At 34.8% G+C, this 24,488-nt stretch overlaps 1 protein-coding gene across 4 annotated transcripts in view; it reads left to right on the top strand.

Moving 5' to 3' along the window:
* The window catches only part of Sk (small conductance calcium-activated potassium channel), a 163,724-nt gene that overhangs the window by 45,434 nt on the left and 93,802 nt on the right, over positions 1-24,488 (top strand). For all 4 annotated transcript variants that reach the window (XM_070303586.1, XM_070303589.1, XM_070303587.1 and 1 more), the window contains 2 exons: positions 11,575-12,106; positions 17,879-18,149. In XM_070303586.1, the coding sequence (XP_070159687.1) occupies positions 11,619-12,106; positions 17,879-18,149 (759 nt within the window). In that variant the 5' untranslated portion in view covers positions 11,575-11,618. The remainder of the gene's footprint in view (positions 1-11,574; positions 12,107-17,878; positions 18,150-24,488) is intronic.

Genomic DNA, 24,488 nt, shown 5'->3' with positions numbered 1-24,488 from the left:
TTAAAGTTAAAAATTAATTTTCTATTCAACAGCAAATTGATACAACCGACAAACTTGTTGTACGATAAATGAATTATTCGCATTACGAACAACCATTTTCGCACAACTTTAATATTGATGAATAATTTTATAACTTGTATAAAAAAATTTAATAAATTAATGTTAATGCATTTACAAATACCAGGTTAAGTTAAAAGTTGACACGTTTAAAATTAACTAAGTTAAGTTAAAAGTTATTAACTATTCAATTCTTTAAGTTCATTTTTAACTGTTTAACTAGTTACTATCCAATCTTGAAAGAAACTGACTGGAAATTTCAGACAAAGCGTCCGCAGTTTTTTTGCAGACACACTGTCTGAGTTTTCAGACACATTTCAATTTTCAGATACATTCTTCTTTTAGAAATACGACTCTGATGATTAAGACAGATTGTCTGAAATCTCTTTCCTGATCTGAAATTTCAGGCAAAAATATGTCTGAATTCATAATTTTTGACAAATTTTTACTGTGAATATTGTATATCTTCTTCGTAGAAGAATGATGAAAATATTTTGCGGCCGAACATCGTTCGCGATATTTCGCAAATAAAGCGCCAATTTGTATCGGGTTCTGAGAAAGGTTTAAGTCTCGTAGACTTATAATTTTTCAAGAACAATTGCGTATCAAGATACGCGCAAATAACTCAGTTGCAACGACTCGCTACTGTGTTCACGTCTGTGTCAAGATCGCGCCGGGAGTTTCTAGTTCTTCGCGCCCTCTCACAAGGGGCACTCATCCTCCATATTGTACTCTCCTTCATTCCATCTCGCTCTCGACCTTACTGCACTTGATTCACCCTCCGCATTTTCGTCCTCGTCGAGTACGTGCCATAACAAGACGAGGCATGAGACCGAGTGCATGCGACCGAACAGACCTCGAGAGCGTAGTCCTTAGTTCGAAAAATAAGGCTGACCAATCACGATAGCGTAGCCCCTTACAATCTTTCCCCCCGCACTCAAATATCGATACATCACGCGAATATTGGTTCTCGCAGCCGCGATGACACGATGCGATTTATTAGATCGGTAAAACAAATTAGGTTTATTTCGGATATTGACCCATCACATTAATGAAGATCGTGATGTAAAAAAAATTGAAATGTGAGACGATTTTGAACAGATATTAACAAAATGACGCATATACGTAATTAAGGAGAATTTAGAATCTAGAAAATTAATTTATAATTTGGGAACAGACAGGGTATGAAAAATCTGAATCGACATGAAAGTTTTTATATAGTAAATCAAAAATCTTGAATACACAAATAAGAGAACTGAAAAGTTAAAAACACATTGTTTTTTTTTTTTTTCATTATTTCATTGAATGTGGTTCATTCGTCTTTGTAATTTTACTGTGTCCTTTTTTAACGATAAGAACCCCTACTTATGAAGCGTGAAGTGCACCTTTGTGATGCCTTGTAAAGTGATACTTTCTCTAAAGCCATTCTGGAACCTTAACAAGATATTATACGATGTAATTAAAGTGGCACATTCCTTGTGGAAGACTATTTATTTTCAGGATAGATTTACATATGTGTCAATATAATTTACTAAGAAATAAATTTATAGCAAATTTTTTTTAAGTTGAAAATTTGGAAATTGAAAAATATATATTTTTGCAATGTTAGTTAAAATTCAGCAATTATAAAATGATAAAATTTGCAACTTCTATATCTAAAATATATATATAAGCTTTGAAATGCTAGACTCTGATGAAATTTTGTAAAATACGAAAAGAGAAGAAACAGGATATTACTTTATTTTATAATTAATTACATGCAAATTAAAGTGCTTCTTGTCGTTTTATTGCCCTTTTAAAAACTCGTATAAGGTTTCATCCGGCTGTGATAAAAAACGAAATTGCATACACAACATACACATATAAACATCGAGCACCAAGTTTATTTTGAAAATACGGCAAACAAGGGCGTTGCTAGGCGGTCATGGTGATCCCAAGGATCCAATTGTCGAGAGTTAAACGATGGCATAGATGAACTCGAGAAGCTACGATCGTAATCACGTACGATGGCACATGGATAAAGCAAACGCGCGTTAATGAGCGTCGACCGGAATAAGCAAGCAAGAAATCCCCGGTTAGAGAATCCATGAATATTAATAATTCCTCGATTTGTCATTCGACGGATTTAAAAGGGACATACTACAAGTTTTTGTTTTATTTTATAATCTCGAGGAATCCAGACATATTCCCGCTACATTTCCCCCAAATTTAGAATGACAACAATAATATAAACAATAATATTAAATAAACTCATAATAGCAGATAATAATATTAATATAATAGAGTATTTATTCTTGACATTCAGAATCTTTTCAAAGCTCGACTAAGTTATGTTCGGCGATTTAAAACGGAATATATTTGTCTATCTGGCAGATGTTTCCATCTGTTTCTCACGGTCACTTTGGAAATTTTAATGGTTACGGGCGTGACATGTTGAACGAGTTGCCAAACTCTTAGAGGCGTCATATGTCTCTACATTTATTAACTCTTGAACTTGAGTAACTTTGAAGATGTGCCGGTTGAATTGTAAGATTGTCGAGCAAATTTGAAATTTTTATCACGCCAGAAACTTAGTGTTCTTCGAATAAGTTTGAGAGTTTCTCAACTAGTTTATGAGAATGCTAATTGAGATGTTCATTAACATTTACATCACGCTAATTGCAAGAATGTGTCTTCATCTTAAAGCTATTTCTGAAAGTTACTTCGCAAAAAAGTTCATTAAAAAAGTATGACATCCTCTTTTTAAATAATGGTTATTACCATAATTTCTTCGTTGCAAGATTATTGTATCGCGATCATCTTCAATTATCTAATTTTATCTTATTGTCATTGTGATTATTAATATCAATTTGCGTTACATGAAAACATTTTGTATATTATATTAATAATCAAGAGCTAAAAATTTAAGAGCACGACATCCATCTTTTTTTTTTTAAATAATGGTTATTAATTTTTTTGTTGCAAGGTTATTATGTTGAAAATTGTATCTTTAATTATCTATAGTTTTATCTTATTATATTGGGATTATTATTATTATTAAATTTACAGTACAAAAAAACATATATACTTTATTAATAATCAAGAGTTAAAAATTTGATAGCATGGCATCCATCTTTTTTCTTTTTTAGATAATAGTTATGATTAATTTTTTATTGGAAGATTATTGTGTTGTGATTATTTTCAATTATCTAGTTTTATCTTATTGCTATTATGATTATTAATATAAATTTACGTTACAAAAAAAACATTGGGTATTAAAATTAATAATCAAGAGCTAAAAAGTTGAGAGATATATTTTTCAGGATTAGAAAACGTGAAACTTAGAAATTATGAAATGAAAAATATCAACGGAAATGGAGGCAGAAGTTCATCATCCGTAGACGAGCGTTCACTATACTCGGGGCCCGTTATAGCCGGCACGTGCGGTAAACTGTGCATAACTCGAAACGATTGCGGTAAGGAACACGTAAAACGCCGACGGTTGGCCGTCAATTGTCCGTCATAACTCTGACGAAACGTGCGGGCTCCATTTTACGTTATATTACTTGACGCGGTTCGCTTCAGAATCATAACCTGATGACCTGATAGTCTCGTCGCATCGCAATGACTGACACTTTAATTCCCAAATTAATCATACGGGGAAATCGATTCGATAGGCCGACGCGGTTCGTGTGATAGTTTTAAGGACTAGACTAATTTATTTGTGAGCGTTGCATAAAGTCGCGATATCACACGATGCCGCGACCCATAAAGGGAAACGTAGAATGTCGGCAATTTTTTTCCCTTTGCGCCGACACGTGATACAAACGACGTGTATATAGCTTGTGTTTAATGTGCGATGGATTATTTTTTGCTGAAATGTTCTCTCTTCGACAGAAATAGATCGATTTAACGGTTTTTGCATTATTAAAAAGGGGAGGAATATAAATGATTTTTTCCCTTAAATTTTATATACAGGGTGTCCGACAAATAAGTGACCAAACGAAAGACGAAGGTAGATTGGGTCAAACTGAATCAAAAAGTCCTGAACAATTTTTTTTTATAATGCTAAATAAAGGAGTTATTATTGAGTAAAGTCTGGTCAATCAGCGCCGACCTTTAGCCGGGCGCACGTCAGTGAACTGCGCGCCTGATAGGATCCGAAGGGGCACACTTCACGGCGCGCGGCTCACCGACGTGCGTCCGGCTAAAGATTGGCGCTGATTGGCCAGACTTTACTCGATACTAATTCCTTTATTAAGCGTTATAAAGAAAAATAGTTCAGGACTTTTCGAATCAGTTTGACCCAAATCTATCTTCACCTTTCGTTTGCTTATTTACTTGTCGGACACCCTATATATACATATATATATATATATATATATATATATATATATATATATAGGGTGTCCGACAAGTAAGTAAGCAAAGATATATATTACTAGAGAAAGATATATATTACTAAAAAATTCAAAACTGTGCTCCATTTATATATATATATATATATACACATATATGTATAAATGGAGCACAGTTTTGAATTTTTTAGTAATATATATCTTTCTCTTTCAATTGGGAAACCTGTCTTCCATTCGAGAAAATACGTTTCGCAGGAAACGCTGGCAATGTTATCTCGCGTTTAACCTTTTCAAGTTAAACTACCCTCTAGTAGTTTTCTTCACCTACCCAACCTTGCAGCTCATATTTATCGCTTGCCTTTATGTACGCGGTCTAAGGGTCCACGTTCCCGCGATAATATTGCCACACATATATACGATGGCAGTGGCCATCGTCCAACAGACGGATGTCTCTTTCTTCCGCTTTGAACAATTTGCATCGACGGTGACCAAAAGATTCGATCCGATTAGATAACGGAGTGTGCATCCAATGTCCACCAGGTGTTCGTGGACTGGAACAAACTATGTCGTTGAAATTGACACGCGATATCCGATCGTATACTCAGTATACTCATTGTCAGATCGCGCTGTCAGCCATCGCCGTTCGAGCTGGTCTGTCTACAATTGCGAGAGAAATAAAGAAAAAAGAAATAAGTAAAAGCTTAAAAAACGTACGTAAAAGAGAAGAACAGATTTTTTATACGGAATAGATTTTAAAGTATAATGCCGAAGGTTCGAAGAGAAGTCAATCTCATTTAATTTTAATACGTAACCGTAACTGATTATCCAAAGGGAAAAGAGTCGGCTGCGGGTCAGACGCTCCTCATTAAACATGGATCGGCCAATTTAAAACCGACTAGTTTGATATTGATTTTATAATAGTGAAGATATTTTAGTTTGTTGAATGGCTCTGAATTTTTTTTCTTTTTCCATTTTTCTTTCTTTTTCCTCGGGCTTTCTTATGTTACTATTAAACAAGCATTTGCGTGTGCGAAAGTCCCCGCAATCTAAATGAAAGGATTGAACAAGCGCGACGAATTCCACATCGTTAACGGGTCGCGACCATCAACTGTCGACTGTATAAATTACTACACTATTTTCTTCTCTCTCTCTCTCTCTCTCTCTGACACTCTCTCTCTTCCGTGCTCTCTAATTACGAGGCCGGAGGCGACTCTAACGAGTTCGCGAGCGTCGCTCGTGATCGCTTTCATAAAGTCAGTCGACTTTATTCCAGAGGGAATCAAAACGCGGAGCGCGCGCGTGTTCGCGTGCTAGAATCATCCAGCCATCTATCTATCTGGCGTCTCATTTCATCTGAACGACACGGCAGTCACGAGGGAAAGTGCATGTTTGTGCTCTCCTTTCGTATGGAACACCCAAGAGCTTCGTTTAACCTATAGATTGCATGAGACCCGCCTCTCACGCATGAAAACATAACGCGAGTCATCGCGATATTCATTCATTCAATTATTCATGCTTATATTCTCCCGAGGGATCTGAGACTATACTTTTAACGCGATGGGAGAGGCGAGGACTTGGCGAATTTTGTTATAAAATGTCGAGATGTTGAGAGAAATTTATAAATATTGCTTAAAAGGCGCATTGTCTAATTAATCCAAATATCTTTTTTAATTTATTTAAAATTTTAATTAAATTTATTTAAATTTAAATTTTACTTACTAATTTTTTTTTTATCGACCCACTGTTTAATCATATCATGAAAATATAGGACCAATAAATACAAACGTGTATTTCGCTATTTTTCCATTAAACTATTTTCTCTGAAACCATCAATTTGTCTCTATTGTCATTTCACTCGATGCAGTTTATCTCCGTCGCTCGATGTAGTCAATCTTAGAAAGATATTACTGTATACTATTTTCCATGTTCAATAACATTTTTGCGAAAGTGCACCTGGAGAGAAATTCTATACGTGTTCCGTTAGGTGTGCCGACCGATATCGACCTCTCACCTTTTCCACGACGGAGATGACGATCTCACCTGTATTTCGACGGCGAAAAATTACTCGGCGAGTCCCAGGAGCGGTATAAGGGTCCTCGAGTAGCGAGCAAGGTTGTCGCGAAAAGTGTCGCGGGAGGTCGCTGAAAAATTGAACGCACGAAGAAGAGAGCATAAGTTTTGCGTAGCTTTCACGCGAGTTGCATGGGCTTCTTCTATCCCATGTTTTATGCTGAGCCACTTTTACACGTGCAAAGGATACGATTTCGCTCGTGGGGATCGGACATTGATCCAAGAAAAACTTAAACTTTGCTTTCTCTCCTCCCGTGCATACTAAACACAACCGTTTGTTTCTTATTTCACTTTAAATATAGACGGACATGTCGCGTGTCTTGAATGATGAAGACACGTGACGCGCGTAAATTATTGTTATATAACATAATTTAAACGTAGCACGGAAAAGAGCATATAAATGTCAATATTTAAATTAGGTAACAGGATAGGTAAACAAGGTATTAAAAGTTAGATACTCATATTCTCAACTAGATGGCGTTTGTTCCTCGCGCGCTTCGCGCGCTCGACACGTACATACTTCTTACTGCTTTCTTTCGATTTCTAAACGTTGCAACACGATGATATATAACCTATGTTACTCAAGAAGGTCTAAGCTATCCACCAGTGAAAGATTTTTTGAAATCGATTCAGTAGTTTCTGAGATTATCCCGAACAATGGAACAAACAAACAAACTTTTCTCCTTTATATAATAGTATGATTACGGATGAGTTTTTTTTTTTTTTTTTAAATTATGTTAAACATCACTATAATTTTTTAAAAATTCAGACACATTTTTGTTTAAATTTTTAGATTTGTCTGAAAAAAATTTCAGACGATCTGTCTTAATTATCAGAATCGTTTTTCTGAAAGTTTAGAAGAATGTGTCTGAAAATTCAGACAAAGCTTTCCGTCTAAAAAAATTCAGACAGTGTGTCTGCAAAAAAGCTGCAGACACTTTGTCTAAAGTTTCAGTTAGTTTTTTTTTTACGGTGTACATGAAACACATACATGGTCACATAGCGTTAAATGTGTGTTTATTATTGATTCACTTATTTAAAAAATATAGACTACACATATTTTACAATATATTTTTTTTTTATCTTTAAATAATTTTGAATTAGCTTGGTGTTCATGTTCCGCTGACAACGGAAGACTTTTGCGATACGATAATGCATTAAATTAAGTGGAAAAGAATGTTAGATTTTGCGAGACACAGGCAAATTTACGAGGATGTGACTCTAATAAAGGTGGTCAGGACCTTTTATGGTCGCTCTTAACCGTCAATCGTAATCTTGCTTGTACAATCGTTCACTTTATATGCTTAGTGATCATTTAATTGCGCTAATAGGTCTTTACGTGATCATGCTCCGTCATGAAATTATTCTACTAACGATTCCGTTTTACGATCCAAGATCCAATTTTCCGCGGTTATTAAAACGAAATTTTTCCTTATATAAAAAGCGTTAGCGGAAAATGCCTTGACAGTTATTTAGATTAGCCAAGTGTAAAATTGAGTCAACAGAAAGACGGACAAAGTTATTACGAATGTCAGAACCTGCGAATTTATTATTAAATGGAGAGACTCTCCGTGACCGGAGGTAACTTTACTTTGCAATTTCTTAACCACACCATTTATCTTCCGATAAAAATTGAATGCGGGACCGTCATATATTTTTTGGCGTCCGAATTCAACATGAAACTTTTACTAAAACGAATATTGATGTCTATGTCCACTTTATCTGATTCTCGTTCTTAACTCATTGTCAGATCGGTCTCGACTCAATGTCCGTCATAAATAAGAAATCCAGTAGAATCTCATTTATTATCCCAGGTTTCGCGTTCCAAATAGATCACCCGCTATGTGTTAAATGGCCGACTCTAATAGTTTGGCAAATCTTGCGGCATACCGCCATCGGCGCATCTCACATCGGAAATCTCGAAAGGCCACAAACCGGACCTGGTACCGCCATCGTTTGCGGTCGATACTCTCGAAACACTTTTGGTAGGTGATACTCGAAATTTGCCGCGAGTACCATTCGGCGATAGCTCGGAAACCAATATTCACGTAGATATCTCTCAAACTCGTGACTCGCCGTTAATTTCGACTGACATATAGTTAAGATACGATTCCCTCTAGGAGGGAATCAAATTTCTAATTTTACAGTTTGAAGATAAAAAGAATGATCTAGGAGGGAACCAAATTTTCAATTTTACAGTTTGAAGGATGAAACAAACAATGGTCTATATGAGACAGGGGATGAAGTTGATCAAACATTGTAAAAAATTTTCTAAAAATTCAAACACATTTTTGTCTGAATTTTCAGACCTGTGTGTCTGAAAGAAATTTCTTGTTATTAAGACAATCTGTCTTAATCATCAGAGTCGTTTCTCTGAAAATTCCAAAGAAAATTGAAGTTTGTCTTGAAAAAAGCGTATCTGAAAATTGAAGTGTGTCTGAAAATTCAGACAGCATTCTATCTGAAGATTCAGTGTGTCTGCGAGAAAGCTGCGGACACTTTGTGCCTGAAGAGTTTTAATCAATTTTTGTTACAGTGTAGCTTTAGTCAAATACTTTTGTCTACAGTGATAATGCTATTGAATCTCAATTAATTCTGATTGCTCGTAGTATTTCTTCTAGATTTTATATATAATTTAAACAATGAAAAAATTATTGATCTTAATGATCGGCGTGTATACAATCGATTTTAAAAGTTGGTGGTTGCACCGACAATCTCGATTGATTATAACTATGATTAATTTCTTTATCTCATAGCTGTAATATCGAGAAAAAAAATTTTGTTTATAATTAATATATCGCTAATTTTTTAAATAAAATAACATGCGCTTATCTCTTTAAAAAAAAATCTTTTTTTTTAAATTACGAACTACAAGTATATCATATATCTACTTGATCGTAATAAAATATGTTTTGAAAATAAGTGATTCCATTTTCTACTTATTATTGAATGATCGCTGTACAATAACAGAGAGATTTGATGAAGCGGCAACCAACGTTGGTGCAACCAGCTTGCAAATACAACAGACAGGTGACGATTTCTCTCTTTGTGGTGCAAATGGCTCTAGAGATATCTTCCTCCTTCTATTTCTTATTCTTATCTCGATTTGTCTTGACGTTGTTCACGCCGCTCTCTATTTCTGTCATTTCTAAGCTACGCCGACAACTATCTCGGCGCTACTGCTAAACTAATGGCAGTTTGTAGTCTACGCAAAGTCAACAGAGAAGCAAACCGAGTGCCCGTGTTTGCTGCGAAATGATAAACATTAACCATCGTAACAAGCATGTAACACGATAAGTGTTCCGTTGCATTTTGCGTTACCAGCTTTCTCAACAATTACTAGAGCATTAGAAAATCTACCCTTACTTACCCAAACTTTATAATGGTATTTTAAATTTACTTTAAATTTACAAAAATTTACAAATTTATTTTAAATTTATTTTAAATTTATAATTTTTCTGCGATTAAAAAATATATAAAGCAATTTTAGACTAGGTATACGTGTCAAATTTTTTGACAAATTTTGCGACAATTTCTACACATTTTGCTCATTAAGTTTTTTTATCAGTGAATGTTCGAATGACCGATGTTTAAAGTGACATTTGACTTTATGATTATTATACCATTTATCTGTATAAAATTGATAGCATTTCGATTAGTTATAAAATATATGTTCTGACGATAATATAATAGAAGATACAATTATATTTCGTTTATTACACTGTAAAAAATTTTCTAAAAAATCCGATACACTGAATTTTCAGATCTGGGTATCTGAAAGAAATTTCAAACAATCTGTCTTAATCATCAGAGTCGTTTTTTCCTGAAAGTTTAGAAGAGTGTGTCTGAAAATTCAGATAACATTCTGCCTGAAAATTAAGTGTGTCTGCAAAGAAGGTGCAAACATTTTGCCTGAAGTTTGAGTCAGTTCTTTTTTACTGTGTGCCAAATGAAGAAATAATTTGTAAGATTAATTTGCGACGATTTTATTAAATGTTTGCTTTTTGAGTTTGGTTTTTTCCTACTCCAAATTCTTTGTAATAAGTTAAAGAAAGATTAAAATTAGAATTTATTGATCTTCACTATACAAAACTTTGGTAAATATGCATATTAGGTTACACCTCACCGATGACTTTGACCTTGACATATGTTGTCAAGGACTTGATCCTGAGTAACTTTTCCTTATAACTTAATTGACCGTCTCTTATAGTTTCTGAGATATTTAAAGTTATGATTTCACAATTTTAATGATTTTTCTATTATAAAATAAAGAAAAATGAAGGTTGTTTACATTGTATTTACGCAGATCAGACGTGAAAAAAGTGTTTTTTTACATTTCCAGAGACGAAGCTCTTTGGGTTTTTTTACTTTCCACGCAAAGCGAGATTCAATACAAACCTATGTGTCTAGTTTTGTTATAGTAAGGCCTACTGCGTCCACGCATATACTTTCTCATCCACACAACAATTGTCGGGTGGACTTCGCTTTGCTTTGTAAAGTATATGCGTGCACACAGTAGGTTCCGTCCCTCCTACGAGGGGGCTCCACTTCCGAAAAATATAACCTAACCCAAACCTATTTCTTTGGTTTGGATTACGTTGTTAACCAAATTTTCAGAAATAAGTTTGGGTTGGGTTATATCTTCTGGAAGTGGAGCCCCCCCCCCCCCCGTAAGGGAGTGCGGAACCCACTGCGTTCATATACTTTCTCATCCATGCAACAATTGTGGGGCGGACTTTGCCTCTCCTATTCTGCACAATTACCAAAAAGAGTTAGGTTATATTTTCTCTGTCTCTATATTGTTACCCAAATATTAACTTTAAATATCTCAGAAACTATAAGAGACCGCCGGTTAAGTTATAAGGAAAAGTTACGTAGGGTCATGTCCTTGACAATATATGTCAAGGTCAAAGTTATCGGTGAGGTGTAACCTAATATGCATATTTACCAAAACTTTTTAAAATTTCAGACACATTTTCATCTGAATTTCAATCAGTTTTTCTTTACAGTGTTGAGCAATTGAAAGTTATGACGCGTCTATTTCTATTTGTAAATGACATTTGATCGGAACTCAAGATGATTAAAGGTCACGTTCCTCGGTCCGTTTCAGGGGATGGCGACATAAAGTAGCGGCGGATTATTAGCCGGCACGAGATGAACACGAACGGAAACACGGTCGCGCAGGAAGATGGTGCCGGTACCGATTACGGCGGTAACGAGGAGACGGCGGCGCTGCTCGGCAGGCCGCCGCCGCCGCCGGTCGTGGTGGCCGCGGCGTCTCAGGGCAAGCCAGTGCTGACGCGGCAGGATCGGGCAACCTTCCTGGTCGCCTCGCCGCAACTGTCCGTGTCCGGACTCGGCGGCTCCGAGGAGAGCGGCACCAATGAGGATCCGGCGACCAGATCGGTACCGGACATCGAGCTTCACTGCCGGCTCGACGGCGAGGCACAACCGTCGCCACCGCCGCCGCCTCCGCCGCAGATTCAGCAACCGCCGCAGCAGCAACAATCGCAACTACAGGCGCAGCTGACGTCCTACAGCGCCCGTTCCTCCAGGCAGTCGCATCAATACAGATGTAGGTGCGACCGAAGGGACTCCCTCGCGCCCACCTCTGCCTTTCATTTGGCCCGCAGTGTCTCCAGGTAAGATAGAAAAAAATACAGGGTGTCTATTCCTTGAAAAAATATGGAACACCTGAAATTCTTAGATAATTTTTTTTTTGTACCTGGAGGAATCAAGGAATTCTTACAAAATCTTATGGGGAGTCTCGGAGAATAAAAAAAAAAAAATTCTTTCTTCGATAATTTTGCTCTAATATTGTGAACAGTCGGCAGGCCAAGTAAATTATGTGTTCAAGATACATTATAAATATATATATATATATATATTTATCTCTATTTATATATATTTAATATTTTAAGATATTGAATGTGGTACGTATTCTTTATTTTAATTTTTCGTGATAAAATATGAAAATGTTATGAAATGTTAAAAATTTTTATCTTAACGAAAGCTTTTAAGTTTTTTCCAGTACATTTGTAAATTTAGTACTTGACACTTAAGTGGCTTTATGTTTTTTCTTTGTATGAATGAAAAGCATTAGAAAACACGTACAATAAAAAAAACAACTTATTTTAAGAAATTTCATCAAAAAATTTTTGAAATACTCTTTTTATCTGAAATTTTGAACAAAAATATCTATAATATCAAGAAATTTTCAGGGAATTTTTTTACAAGATTCGAGTAAATAAAAAAAGTTCTAAATACAAAAAAAAAAGATGATACGATTTTCATTAAAAGAAATGAAATAAGGGAGAAATGAAGTAAATAAGAGAGAAATGAAGTAAATATCGTTCTATTTGCTATAAAAGTAAAGAAATGAATGACGGAGTACGGAGAGAAATAAGATACAATACGAGATATATCAGAACGTATAAAAAATCGAAAGGTAATATCATATTCTGATAGTATTTCTGATAGTATTTTATTTTTCCAGCATTACTAATGTCAAACGTACAATGATTTTCAATGCATAAATATTTAGAAACATTTGATTGTATCTTACTTTTTCTATACTTGAGGGAAATATGGTATCTGTAGATACATATTTAGAAATATATGTTTCATACATATGTGATTATTAATATATAGCAGCAGCATTTATTTTTCATAAGAAAATCGCTGCGTGCCGCGTGATTTTCATTAATACGCATACATACTGCATATAATAGATAGCTATTTCGAGAATGAAAAATAATGAGTGCGCTTCGTAGTTTTACTTTTTAACTACATATGTTTTATATACATAGTTAGCAAAAAAACTAAATAGGAAATATAAAGTATAATATAAACGCAAGCGCTTTTAAATGAAGAATATTAAAATATTATCGCTAACAGTCGATTATGAATCACTATATTTTTCATTTCCGTGAAATCGTGGAATAAAATTTTAAAAGACAAGCGTTATTCGTTTAAAATGAAAAATGATCATCGTGACTCTTGTGTACTCACATTGTGCTAAAAAAAAAATGACGTACATATTTTATATACATACATACATGTATGACATCTATACTTACAATGTATGATAGATATTTTGCATAGATAATATTGAAATCATTTAGATAAAGACAGGAGACGACATAAAATTTTATCTTAATAAAGATAAAGATGATTTATTTCAAATTTATCTAGATAATAGATGAAATTATACAGCATTTTATCTAGATGATATTAAGATAATATTTGTTAAAAAAAAAAAAAAATTTAAAAAATATCAACGACAACTAAAATAATATATACTTATCTATAATTTTTTCATTAAATACTTTTTTATCTTCCGCTGTGATATTACTAATAGAAAAATTGAAAGAAATCACATTCGGTAATGAAAAATACCACGCGCGCACAAGGCAATATGACGCATACATTTTAGGTCTATTCTTTAATAGCTTCATACAGTGTGTACAGTGCTTGGGGTTCTTTAATATGATGGATCTTGCCTTTGGTTCGCCGTTGAATCTAAAAATAAGAACCAAACATATTAAAAGAATCATAAAGTGCTTACTAAGGGATGAGCTCTGCTGAATACAGCCATTATCTTAGATAATTTAAGGCAGATGATGCATTTTTTCATCCAAGATAAGAATGTAGATAATATCATAACATCCTATTATTATCTAGATAATGATGAGATAATGCAATTGCTTCATATACATTATTATCTAGATAACTTCATCTAGATAACAGCAAACATTAATGATAGAGTTAATCCAGAAAAAAACTCTTTTAGCACATGTTAAACAAAAGGAACGGCAGTTGGATAAGTTTAAGTACGCGTGCAAAGTTTTGACTCGTAATTGGCAAAGTTTAAGTTTACTACTAGTCGACTACGCTGTCGTAAACTTGCGATTTGGTGTAATAGAATTGAAGCGAATAGTTGCGAACAGAGTTCTCGATTGGAGACGAACGCAAAACAGGAATTCGCTTCGCGAATTTCCTATGTCAATTGGGATTTTAATTTTTTTTTTTTTTATGCCAATAGCGTAAATTATCCTATTTATTTATTCAGCATCGAATACGTCACTCTCGAAATGATAATTTGCCATATAAAAGATTTCCAATATACTTATTGAATGTATCTCGTTCTTCGAACATAGTATTCAGCTTTACAATTTTTGCAATTTTTACGCGGAAAGTTTCTGAAATTAAGGGATTTTTATCTGGTGAGAGAGGGGGAGGATCTATTCGCGGAACAGCTGGCGAATCGGCTATTTTTATCTATGGTAAGTGCGCCGGACAATCCGCCGTCCTTTCTCGAGAGAAATGCGTTGCCCTCGGAAAAATGCGACATCTCTGTTTCCTTAGACAAGGATCGTCCAGGCGGAACAGGCTTTCCTCTTGGCCGGTTTAAGGAAATTCCTTGAAATCCCCCGCTACCCTTCCGCGTTTGCTGCCGTCGCGAGTTTCTAGAACGATCTCGCGCTAGCGGGTCGAAAGTTTAACTGCGGAATTTTACATTGTCCCGCGACTCGCTTTCGAAGGCCGGAGAAATATACGCCGGGGATTGCCGGGAAGATAGAGAGAAACGACATATAAAAGAACGTCGTTACTGAGAATTCCCGATGTAAAAATCGCAATGTTGATCTGTCTTTTTATTTTTACGATCTTTTTCAACCATTATGTTTTAGCTGATTTTTTTTCAATTGTTGATTAAAATTTATTGGAAGACAGATTCTCTTCATTTTTATCTTTAATTTTTTGTAAATATTGAATCTGCATTGAAATAAAATTGATTAAAGTTATAAATTAAAAAATTAACGAACTGAGGCACAATAATAAATATAATCTTAAGTTAAATTAAAATTAATGAGCTGAGACTAATAATAATTATATTCTTAAGATGGAAAAAATTCTAATAAAAGGTTTAATGTTAAAAGTTTGAACATTTAATATAAACAGCAAACAATGCTTTAATTTCAAAAATTTATCATATTTTAGAATTTCCATTTAAAGCTTACGTATATCAAGAGCTTCAATAAAAGAAATTCTTGTTCTAAAAAATTTTATTGATGTATAAAACTACTAACAGATTATACACAAGATTCTTGAATAGTATTGTATCGTTAGCGATGTAGAGTATGTTGTCGTTATATTATATTACAATATTCGTTTATCAAGAAAGTTACGTTTTGTAAACACATCTTTTATGCTTATGATGTAGAATATAGTGGAAAGTATATTGAATCATGAATAAAAGATCCATTGTTATCCCGAAAAGCCATTCATAAAGCTAAGAGACTTCAGTTTTCACCTAAGGTCGAAGGCGCGTCGGTTAATGATATCTTCTAGTCGACAGTTTTACCGCTGTAAAAGCCGAGGGCTCTTGGCTTAGGATGCTTTCGAACAAAGAGAACTCTAGTCATATTCTACGACAAAATTGGATTATTCGTATTCAACCGAAGTTTGCCAGATTCACAGTAATTTCATTAGCAATTTCGTGTACTGCTATTCTAGAAATGACGTATATTATGTTTTTTTTTATAAATCTGGAATTTTCCGAAATTTAATGAATAGAATTGTTTCATAATTTTAATCTTTGTAGCCATCTAAAAAATAAAATTTTTGCTAAAATAAAATATAGTTGAAATTAGAGTTGAAGAGAGAGACATGTTTCCAGATTTAAATTTAGAGAAGTTTGTTAATTTATGGTTTCGCTTATAATTCGAAAATTGTTAGTGCCTGAATGTCGAAATAATCATTATTTCAAATATTATCTATGGCTAAAAAGAGTATTTTTCAGACACTATGTACGCTACTAATTTAGCAGGGCAGCAATTTTCAGTGAAATTAGTCTACGGACGGGTGGCCATGTGCAATATTGGATAGCGTATTTGAGACTATCAATTCGACTTTATAGTTCATGGCAGCCATAAAATTGTAGCGGCTATAACAGATACGAGAGCAGCCGATTACAGCGATATTATTATTTCCGAATAAAATTACGATTTGGAACTTTTCTTTATTTAATGTTCTTTATTGCATCATCTCGCTATTAATCGTATCAAGTTCAACATAGTTACAATTAAATATTAAGTTTAATATTCCACATGTCACAAATAATTTTTAAAATAAAACGAAAACGCGAAAACATTAATTAATAAAATAGTATACGCAATATTAAATTTACAAGTTAACTAAAAATTATTTCATTTTTTATTTATCATAGAAATAAAGTAAAAGTATCAAAAATTAAAATAAAATTTCTTCAAAGTTCAGTAGAAAACGAATTCAACGAGATCAATTTTAAAAATAAATTTTTACATTTTAAAGGACAGATGGCTGCAATTTTCAAAGAAGATTCTATGTAACACAAGATTATTTTTTTACCTAGAAAAATCAGAATTTTCATGGAATTTATTGGGACATATTTTCTTAAGACTCAGGGAATTTTTTTTTTTTTTTTTTTTATTCTCTAATAATTTTACTCTTATATTGTAAGCAATAGGTGTAATCCGTCAATAAGCCAAGTTGTGAATTATGTATTTAAAATATATTATAAATATATATCTATCTCGTTTATATATTCAATGTCTTAATAACATATTGAATATGCAATACATATTCTTTATTTTAATTTTTAGTGATAAAAAATGAAAATGTTGCAAGTTAATGCAAGTGACAAATTTTTATTTTAAAGCAAATTAATTTTTTTCAATGCATTTGTAAATCTACCAATTGAAACTTAAGTGGCTTTATGTTTCTTTTTTGTACAAATGAAAAGCATTAGAAAATGCGTGCAATAAAATAGCTTATTTTAAGGAACTACACCAAAAATTCTTTAAAATATTCTCGTTACTTGGAATTTTGAAGAGAAGTACCTGGTAGATCAGGGAACTTTCAGGGAACTTTTTTTACAAGATTTGAGTAAACATCCTGTAGCTTTACGGAAACAAAAATTACGAACAGATTTGGAAATAAGGATCAATTTGTCTTTAAAATATAAATATGTCAATCAAGACCAAAACCAGTCGGCCAAATCAAACTTGTAAGACTCGAGACAAATTTTACGAGAAAAGAAAAAGCGTTGGAAGTGGATTACACTGTATAAGAAAACTGACTGAAACTTCACGAAAAGTATTTGCTTTTTGCAGACACGCTGTCTGAATTTTCAGACAAGATGCTGTCTGAATTTGCAGACACATCAATTTTTAGATACACCCTTCTGAACTGTCAGAAAAATGATTCTGATGATTAAGACAGATTATCTGAAATTTCATTCGGACACCTAGATCTGAAAATTCAGACAAAAACGTGTCTGAATTTTTAGAAAATTGTTTACGGTATAGGTTTTAGATTCTTTTCTCTCCCGTTGAGAGTGGATGTAACCGGCCCAGTGTTTTCTGTTTGCGAAGGGAGAGCGTGAAGAGCGGCCACCACTGCTGCCCGTGTCAGGCGCCTCCGCCGCCGGTGCTGGTCACCACGTCGCCCAACGCGCGCATAATACGGCAGAGCTCGCAGCCGGAGGCGTCCGCGTGCTGCTGCTCCGGCTGTTGCTGCCCGCTGCACACCGGCGCGGCGCCGAGCGCCGCTTCGCTGCGGCAGCTACGCGAGCCGGGTGACGGGATAGCCGGTATCGCCGCGGACTCGCTGCGGATCAATGGCGGGATACGACAGTTCCGGCAGGTAAGCCAACAATCTCCTAGCTGGTTTCTAGCCTCATCGACGAGGCCGAGTCTAATGACACGCACGTGCGCTCCGTTTGTGATGCAAGAATACCCGGTTGATGCGCGAGAGGCGCAGTCGTTAGGATCTATCTAGTTTGGACGATGATTTAGATGAGAATTAAATAAATTCTGAATTTAACGCGAGAGGATAGGACTTGACGATTAAAGTTTAAAATCACGATTTCTCAATCGGCTTGCTTCATGCCGTGTTACAGTATTATCTCTCGCAAATATTTCTTGATAAACGGGAATGTCAAATTAATTGTAAAAGGAATAAACGCGCTTAATTAATCTTGAAGCCATTGTACGCGATGTCGCAATTGGTATTCTTATATGATGGACAGAGAGCATTACCTGTACGCGGTACAGCACCACCGAATCACCCTTTTACCACCGCCACCCCGCCAACCCATGATACTCCCACACACGTGTCTCCATTTGCCCGCCATTTCTCTCTCTCGTTTTCCGTTTATTTTCACTTCCCGGTGAGTTTGTGACGAAAGAGGAAGAGAAAAGATTGTATTTAATTGGTAAACGGTTTTGTTGAATAAGAGCCAGAGCAAATCTCAACGGAATGTTTTATTGTTGCTTAAGCATCTTTCTCCGGGAGATAAAAGAGCATTTAATAGGGATTTTTTTGTAATAGGTCTTTTTCCAACGGGCTCTCTAGATTTCCTTTGTATTTTTTGACTTGCTTTATCATAACTGTTATCTCTCTTTTCTTGATACATGAAAAATTTTACAAGAGAGAATATACAGAGTGTTTCAGACTACCTGTCTACCTCTTTTATTTTGGAAAGGGATAGTGCTAAGAAGTTGGGACAAACATGTTTATCATAAAAGTCTATCTGAAGTTCCTGATGATGGGACTTTCATTTTTGGGAAACTCTCGGAAATACCGAGAAGCAAGGGCTTAAACTTAAAAATTTTTAATGCCAACATAGGACAACGTGGTTATCGTTGGGCACAGCTTTCAGAAAGAAACAGCTTTTGCTTGAAAAAAAATTTAGTATCACTTATCGTTATAGAGAAATGTTGCCCCATGTTACTATTTAAAATCTTTAAATTGCCCTCGCTTCTCGGTATTTCCGGGGGTTCTCCTAAAATGAAAATCCCATCATCAGAAACTTCAGACTACTAGGCTTTTATGGTAAACATGTTTGTCCCAACTTTTTAACATCCCTTTTCAAAATATTATAAAAGGGGTGGATGAATGATTGGAAACACTATATAAATATAAAGAGATGTAGAAATCTGCAAAGATTTTTGGATCTCATAGAAACTATAGAGTAAGAATAAAACAAAGATTGTAATTGAGATTTCTTTCTTCAGCTTATCCTCTATCGTCACTTCTCGTCCGGTTCTTTTCACGCATGTTTTCCATATACGTGTTCTCATCTTCTTCATTGTTCGTGTTTTCAGTGTCATTGTTTTACTGTCAATTTGCTCAACTCTTTTATTGATGCATCGTTCCTATTCGTACGTCATGTATGTGTGTCTTCGTTGGCATCGTTTGTATATCGTATGTGTATTGTAACGTTTCTTGTCTTTCTCTCTTATCGTTCGTTTGAACTCGTTTTCGTCTCCCATGAGAGACAGATCTCTCCCTCTTTTATTCTCCAGCGTATCCCGTACCCTAGCTTTCTTTTTGACCCGTCGCTAGGAAGATATACCGGCGTGAATCCGGTGGAATTGTAAAAGTGTATGTGTGAGACGCACCGAGGAAGGATATATACAGATTTTATAGGATCGAAATTTACAGCGTCAGTTTTACGAGAGTGCGATTTGCATTGCTTTCGTTGCGAAGAAGATCCATGACGACTCTTTCCATCTTGATCTCATCGTTATCCGTTGAGGGTTGATGATTTGTCACAGCATGTGATAAGGATGTCAAGTTGAGGTTTCACGTGCCTCATTTCGATTCGTTAGTCTCCCTTTTTATGATTTTCCAACGCGGATTTGTGTCTATGAAGACGAAGAAAAATATTTAAGGATTTTTTATGTATCAATTTTTTTAAGTACGCGAGTATTCATATGGAAAGAGAGAAGCAGGACTTTGAGAATCCGGGAATATTTTGCGGATCGGAAGAATTCCTTTCACACGAATTTGCGAGTCTGTCCCAAGTACAAGAATTCAAGATTTTTCGATTTAGGAATCCAATTGATATGCAGTTAGTACGATAGATTAATCGCCAAAGGATACAAATGTCTCTGCAAAGTAACCCTTATCGGTGGAGTTTGCCTGTCGCCATCTGGCGGAGGGTGGAAAGAACATCGGAGAACCGTCCTTAAGTGGTGTAGCTAGAGAATTATACCGGCGGAGAACGCAACTATCGTTTGCTCGATGTTCGATACCTTACTCGTTGGATTTTTTGCCTCGCGGTCGAATCCTGACGCGATACAGATGGCAGTCTTTGTAAAAACAATCTTCTTAAAAAAAATTCCTAAGCTTGAGTGACGGCGCCTTAATTCTCTTTGGACCAAACGCGTACCTTGTGAAATAATTTCTTCTGATTTTTTAAATCCATGATAAGTACATAGAAAAAGATGCAACATAATATAATTAAATATTTTTTATCGACAAAAAAGATTTAGATATTTCAGTGAAAGATAAATAAATTCTAGAAAGGAAAATTTTTTAAGTAATATAATATCTCAAGATTCGTAAATTAATTTTTTTTTTTTTTTTTTTTTGATATTTCTAAATAGTTACAAAATTATTATTTATTTTATTTATCTGATTAAATATTTATATAAAAATGGCTCGAGCACAAATACACGTTTGTATGATTCTTCTTTTTTGGGGCGCTTAATGTGTGACAGCCTCGCTCTATTTTTTTTCTGGCTACATTCGTAATGTGCTTAGTTTCTAGAATGGAAGTTCTCTCGGACGAGAGCGCAAACCGAAATTTCTGTCATTAAGCGAGATTCGCGTCGCAGAAAGGGTCCGGAATGGGAGAGGGGGTTGGACAGCGGGATACATTTCTCTCCACATTGTTAGTTTAATTATGTCTCCTTGGCGCATGGAAACGCGCCTGCGGGGTGTTCATTGGTGAGGTTTCTGTCAGTGTTTTTGGCCGTTGGCCAATCAGGGTACGTTCTCATGCATGCAACGGAGATTTGCTACGGCGAGAATCTCTTGACATTTTCCCACGAGTTGGACAATCGTTGGAAAATGCAAAATTGACCAATCAAAATACATATGTGACACAGACAATGCATGCTGTATATTTATAAATGTATTCTCGATCAATCAATCGTTGTTTTAATTTATTCGCATTGATTCTTCTATTACTAAAATTCTTCATATTACTAAAATTTCACAAAACTTTCGCAATGTCCTTTTTCCGATTTTTATACCAATTATTTCTCGTTCTCATTGCAAAGGAATTAAATACAATGCCGAGCAATTTGTTATCGGCAAAATGTCAGGGAGTTTGTGAAACAGCATGTTTCGTGTAGCGACACTTTTTTGCCATTGCATTTTGATCACGTGTGAATTTGCGATTGCAGCCCGTACGTTTCTCTCCGATTCGTGTTTTATGTTTTTAATTTATTATGAATTTAGATACACGTGAATAGAGTGCGTATTATCGCGGCTGTGAAAATCGAATTTCCACTTGGAATCGTGTTTTTGTTTGAAAACACAATGACGGCGGGATTTTTTGCGACAAAGTTTTTTTTTATATTTTGATCCCTTCTTTTCTTTTCCGTGTCGTGTCGTTTTAATATAAAAAATAGTTCGCATTGTATCAAATCTAGACGTTATATAACTCTTGCTTATTGATAGTTGTACGGAAAAAAGAAACGCCCAACAGTCTGTTACTTTGTTATTCTGATATTATGCGATATGCTCGTATGTGTGCATCGGTTGTTTCTTTAAAAAGCAATAATTGTGAAAATTTTATTATAGAATAGTTTGTTAATCAATTACATTAATGTTTTTGGAAAAAATAATTTATGACGCAGAGGAAAGTAGGGTAAAACCGGGAACCTAATCGAATTTGTCTTCCTACAAAAAATCTGAGAATAAAAACAATGTTGCCGACCGTTAGTAGTCTTTAGTGAATCTTAAACTATGAGAAAATAAGGCCAGTTGCTGAAAAAAAATTTTTAGTTACCAAAAATAACAAGATTTTGTGAAGAAGTCAAAGTATCCGGTTTTGTCCTACCGGTAGGGTCGAACCGGATATCCATTTGAAAATATGCAAAACACCGTGTAATTACAAAATCTAGATTTATTTTAATCAAAATACGATATATAGACGTATTCTATTGACAAAAAAATCACAAATAAAGATATCCTCTTGTTCGACATTGCTGCAGAACTTCCTTATTTAACTTTTCAATTTTAGGTTAGGTCAGAAAAATCTTTTTTTTTTGTTTTTTAGCGGTTTCTTTTTCTGAGTGTTAGTTTTTGTTTCCAACTGTTTTTTGTATGGAGACAAAGTCAGGATAATAGTTCTTCCTCTTTTCCTTACACGAGATATGTAAGTACCCGGTTTTGCCCCGACACAAGGAAAGTAACAAATACGGCGGTTGTATATTCCGGCGTACAAAGTGCTGATCAAAACTAATATGATATACACTCTCTAATATGTACAGAATGCAATGCTGCATTTATCGAAACAGATGCTCTATATGGAAAAAGTGCACGACGACTCGATTCTTGCCTCGATATCGATCTTTTTTGGGCTAAAAACTTTGAACTTCTATTAAAAAAGAAATATCGTGTGCACCGGGGTACACACCGGGTTTGTTTTAAAATAATGATGGCGCCAATCTACAACTAATAATACAAGTTAGCCATAAATAGCAGCACTTATTACGAAAAAACAGGGGTACCCGTTTTTACCCATCTTTCCCCCTATGTATACATATATATATATATATAATAAATATTGCTAACTCTTAAGTAATAAATATTACTATTTATACATATACGGATATAAATATTACTAACAATATTTTATAATAGACTGCCGAATATTATATGTATTTTTCTAATGCTCGATCGAATGAATATAAAATTATAAATTAATCAGAATTATCTTGTCGCGAGAAAATAGAACACTGATACTACAACATTTTCTTATATTTATATTTAAACAAAATTGCAAATTGAATTATATTTTTTCAAATATGCGAACACACAATAAGTTTCTCTCTTTCTCTTTTTAACGTAAATTCTCTTAAAATTATTGGTTAAAAATTCAAAGATGACAAGAAACAGTCCCAGGCATGCATCTGCAGCTCGCAGCGCGTACTAACGCTTACTACGGCTCTTACGTGTCAGATATACAATATCGGGCAATTTCCAGGATATTCTGTCTTCTGCTTAACGACCGGAGAGAAGCGAGGATTCTCGTAGCGGTCGGAGAAGTGAGATTTTTTTCGCTGACCCTAACAAACCTGGCACTATCGCGATTAAACTCGTGACCAACTCTTAGTTATTGTTGTTTGTTTAAATCTGTGCGCGTAGTATCGCAAAAGTTACCACGCACATTCGCATATTACTTTAATTTCCATCGCTGCAAGAGAGTTTGTATAGATGGAAAAAAATAATTATTTGAACAAAAAAAATATTATTTTAAAAATTAATTTTTTAAAACTAATTGCCCCGAAATTCAATGAAATTTTAAATAGCTTATTTCCAATAATAAAAATTTACACGTGTGACAAAGTTCCATTTTAAATTAGGGAACTTTAATATAGAACTTTTTTATTTGTGAAATTAAATTGCAAAAATCTTTAATATTGTGGATTTTCTCGAGCGCGCAAGAGCTGACTGCGAATTGAGTGGAAAGATAATAAGATAATAAATAAATGATGAACACAACGTGGGGTGAAGAGGAAGAGGGCGAGCCCATATATTAATCTTCATTAATTAATTAATTGTGAATTAATTAATCGCGCGAAATGAGGTATATGTAAACGCGATGGGACGTTCGACGTTGTTCCAAGAGCTTGGCAGGCAACTTCGGCATCGGTTTTCTATTTGTCCCAGGGATCCGCCCTCTCTCTCATTATGTGGGATTAAATAGAGAGGATCCGGCCGCGGAGCTTTTTCCCCGCTGGGCCCTCGAATTTGAATCTTTCATTGCGCGTTCCGCATATATTAGCTCGCGGAACTTTTAATTTCGCGCCCGTCCCATAAGGATAATAGTCTGCATTTGCATAAGGATAACTTTCAGCCGTTTCAAGCTCCGAACTATTCCGCGAGATCACCGACCGTGCTCTTAATCGGTGGAAAAATACTGTCGAGATTGTAAAAGGTAGAATAAATTTTGCTTGTATC

This window comes from Polyergus mexicanus, unplaced genomic scaffold (genome assembly GCF_030449975.1).
Source record: "Polyergus mexicanus isolate NDT 795.1 unplaced genomic scaffold, iyPolMexi1.0 SCAF_10, whole genome shotgun sequence".
In the NCBI taxonomy this organism is placed as follows: domain Eukaryota; kingdom Metazoa; phylum Arthropoda; class Insecta; order Hymenoptera; family Formicidae; genus Polyergus; species Polyergus mexicanus.
Note: the sequence above shows the minus strand (reverse complement) of the source record. Positions and strands in the feature narration are given on the sequence as shown.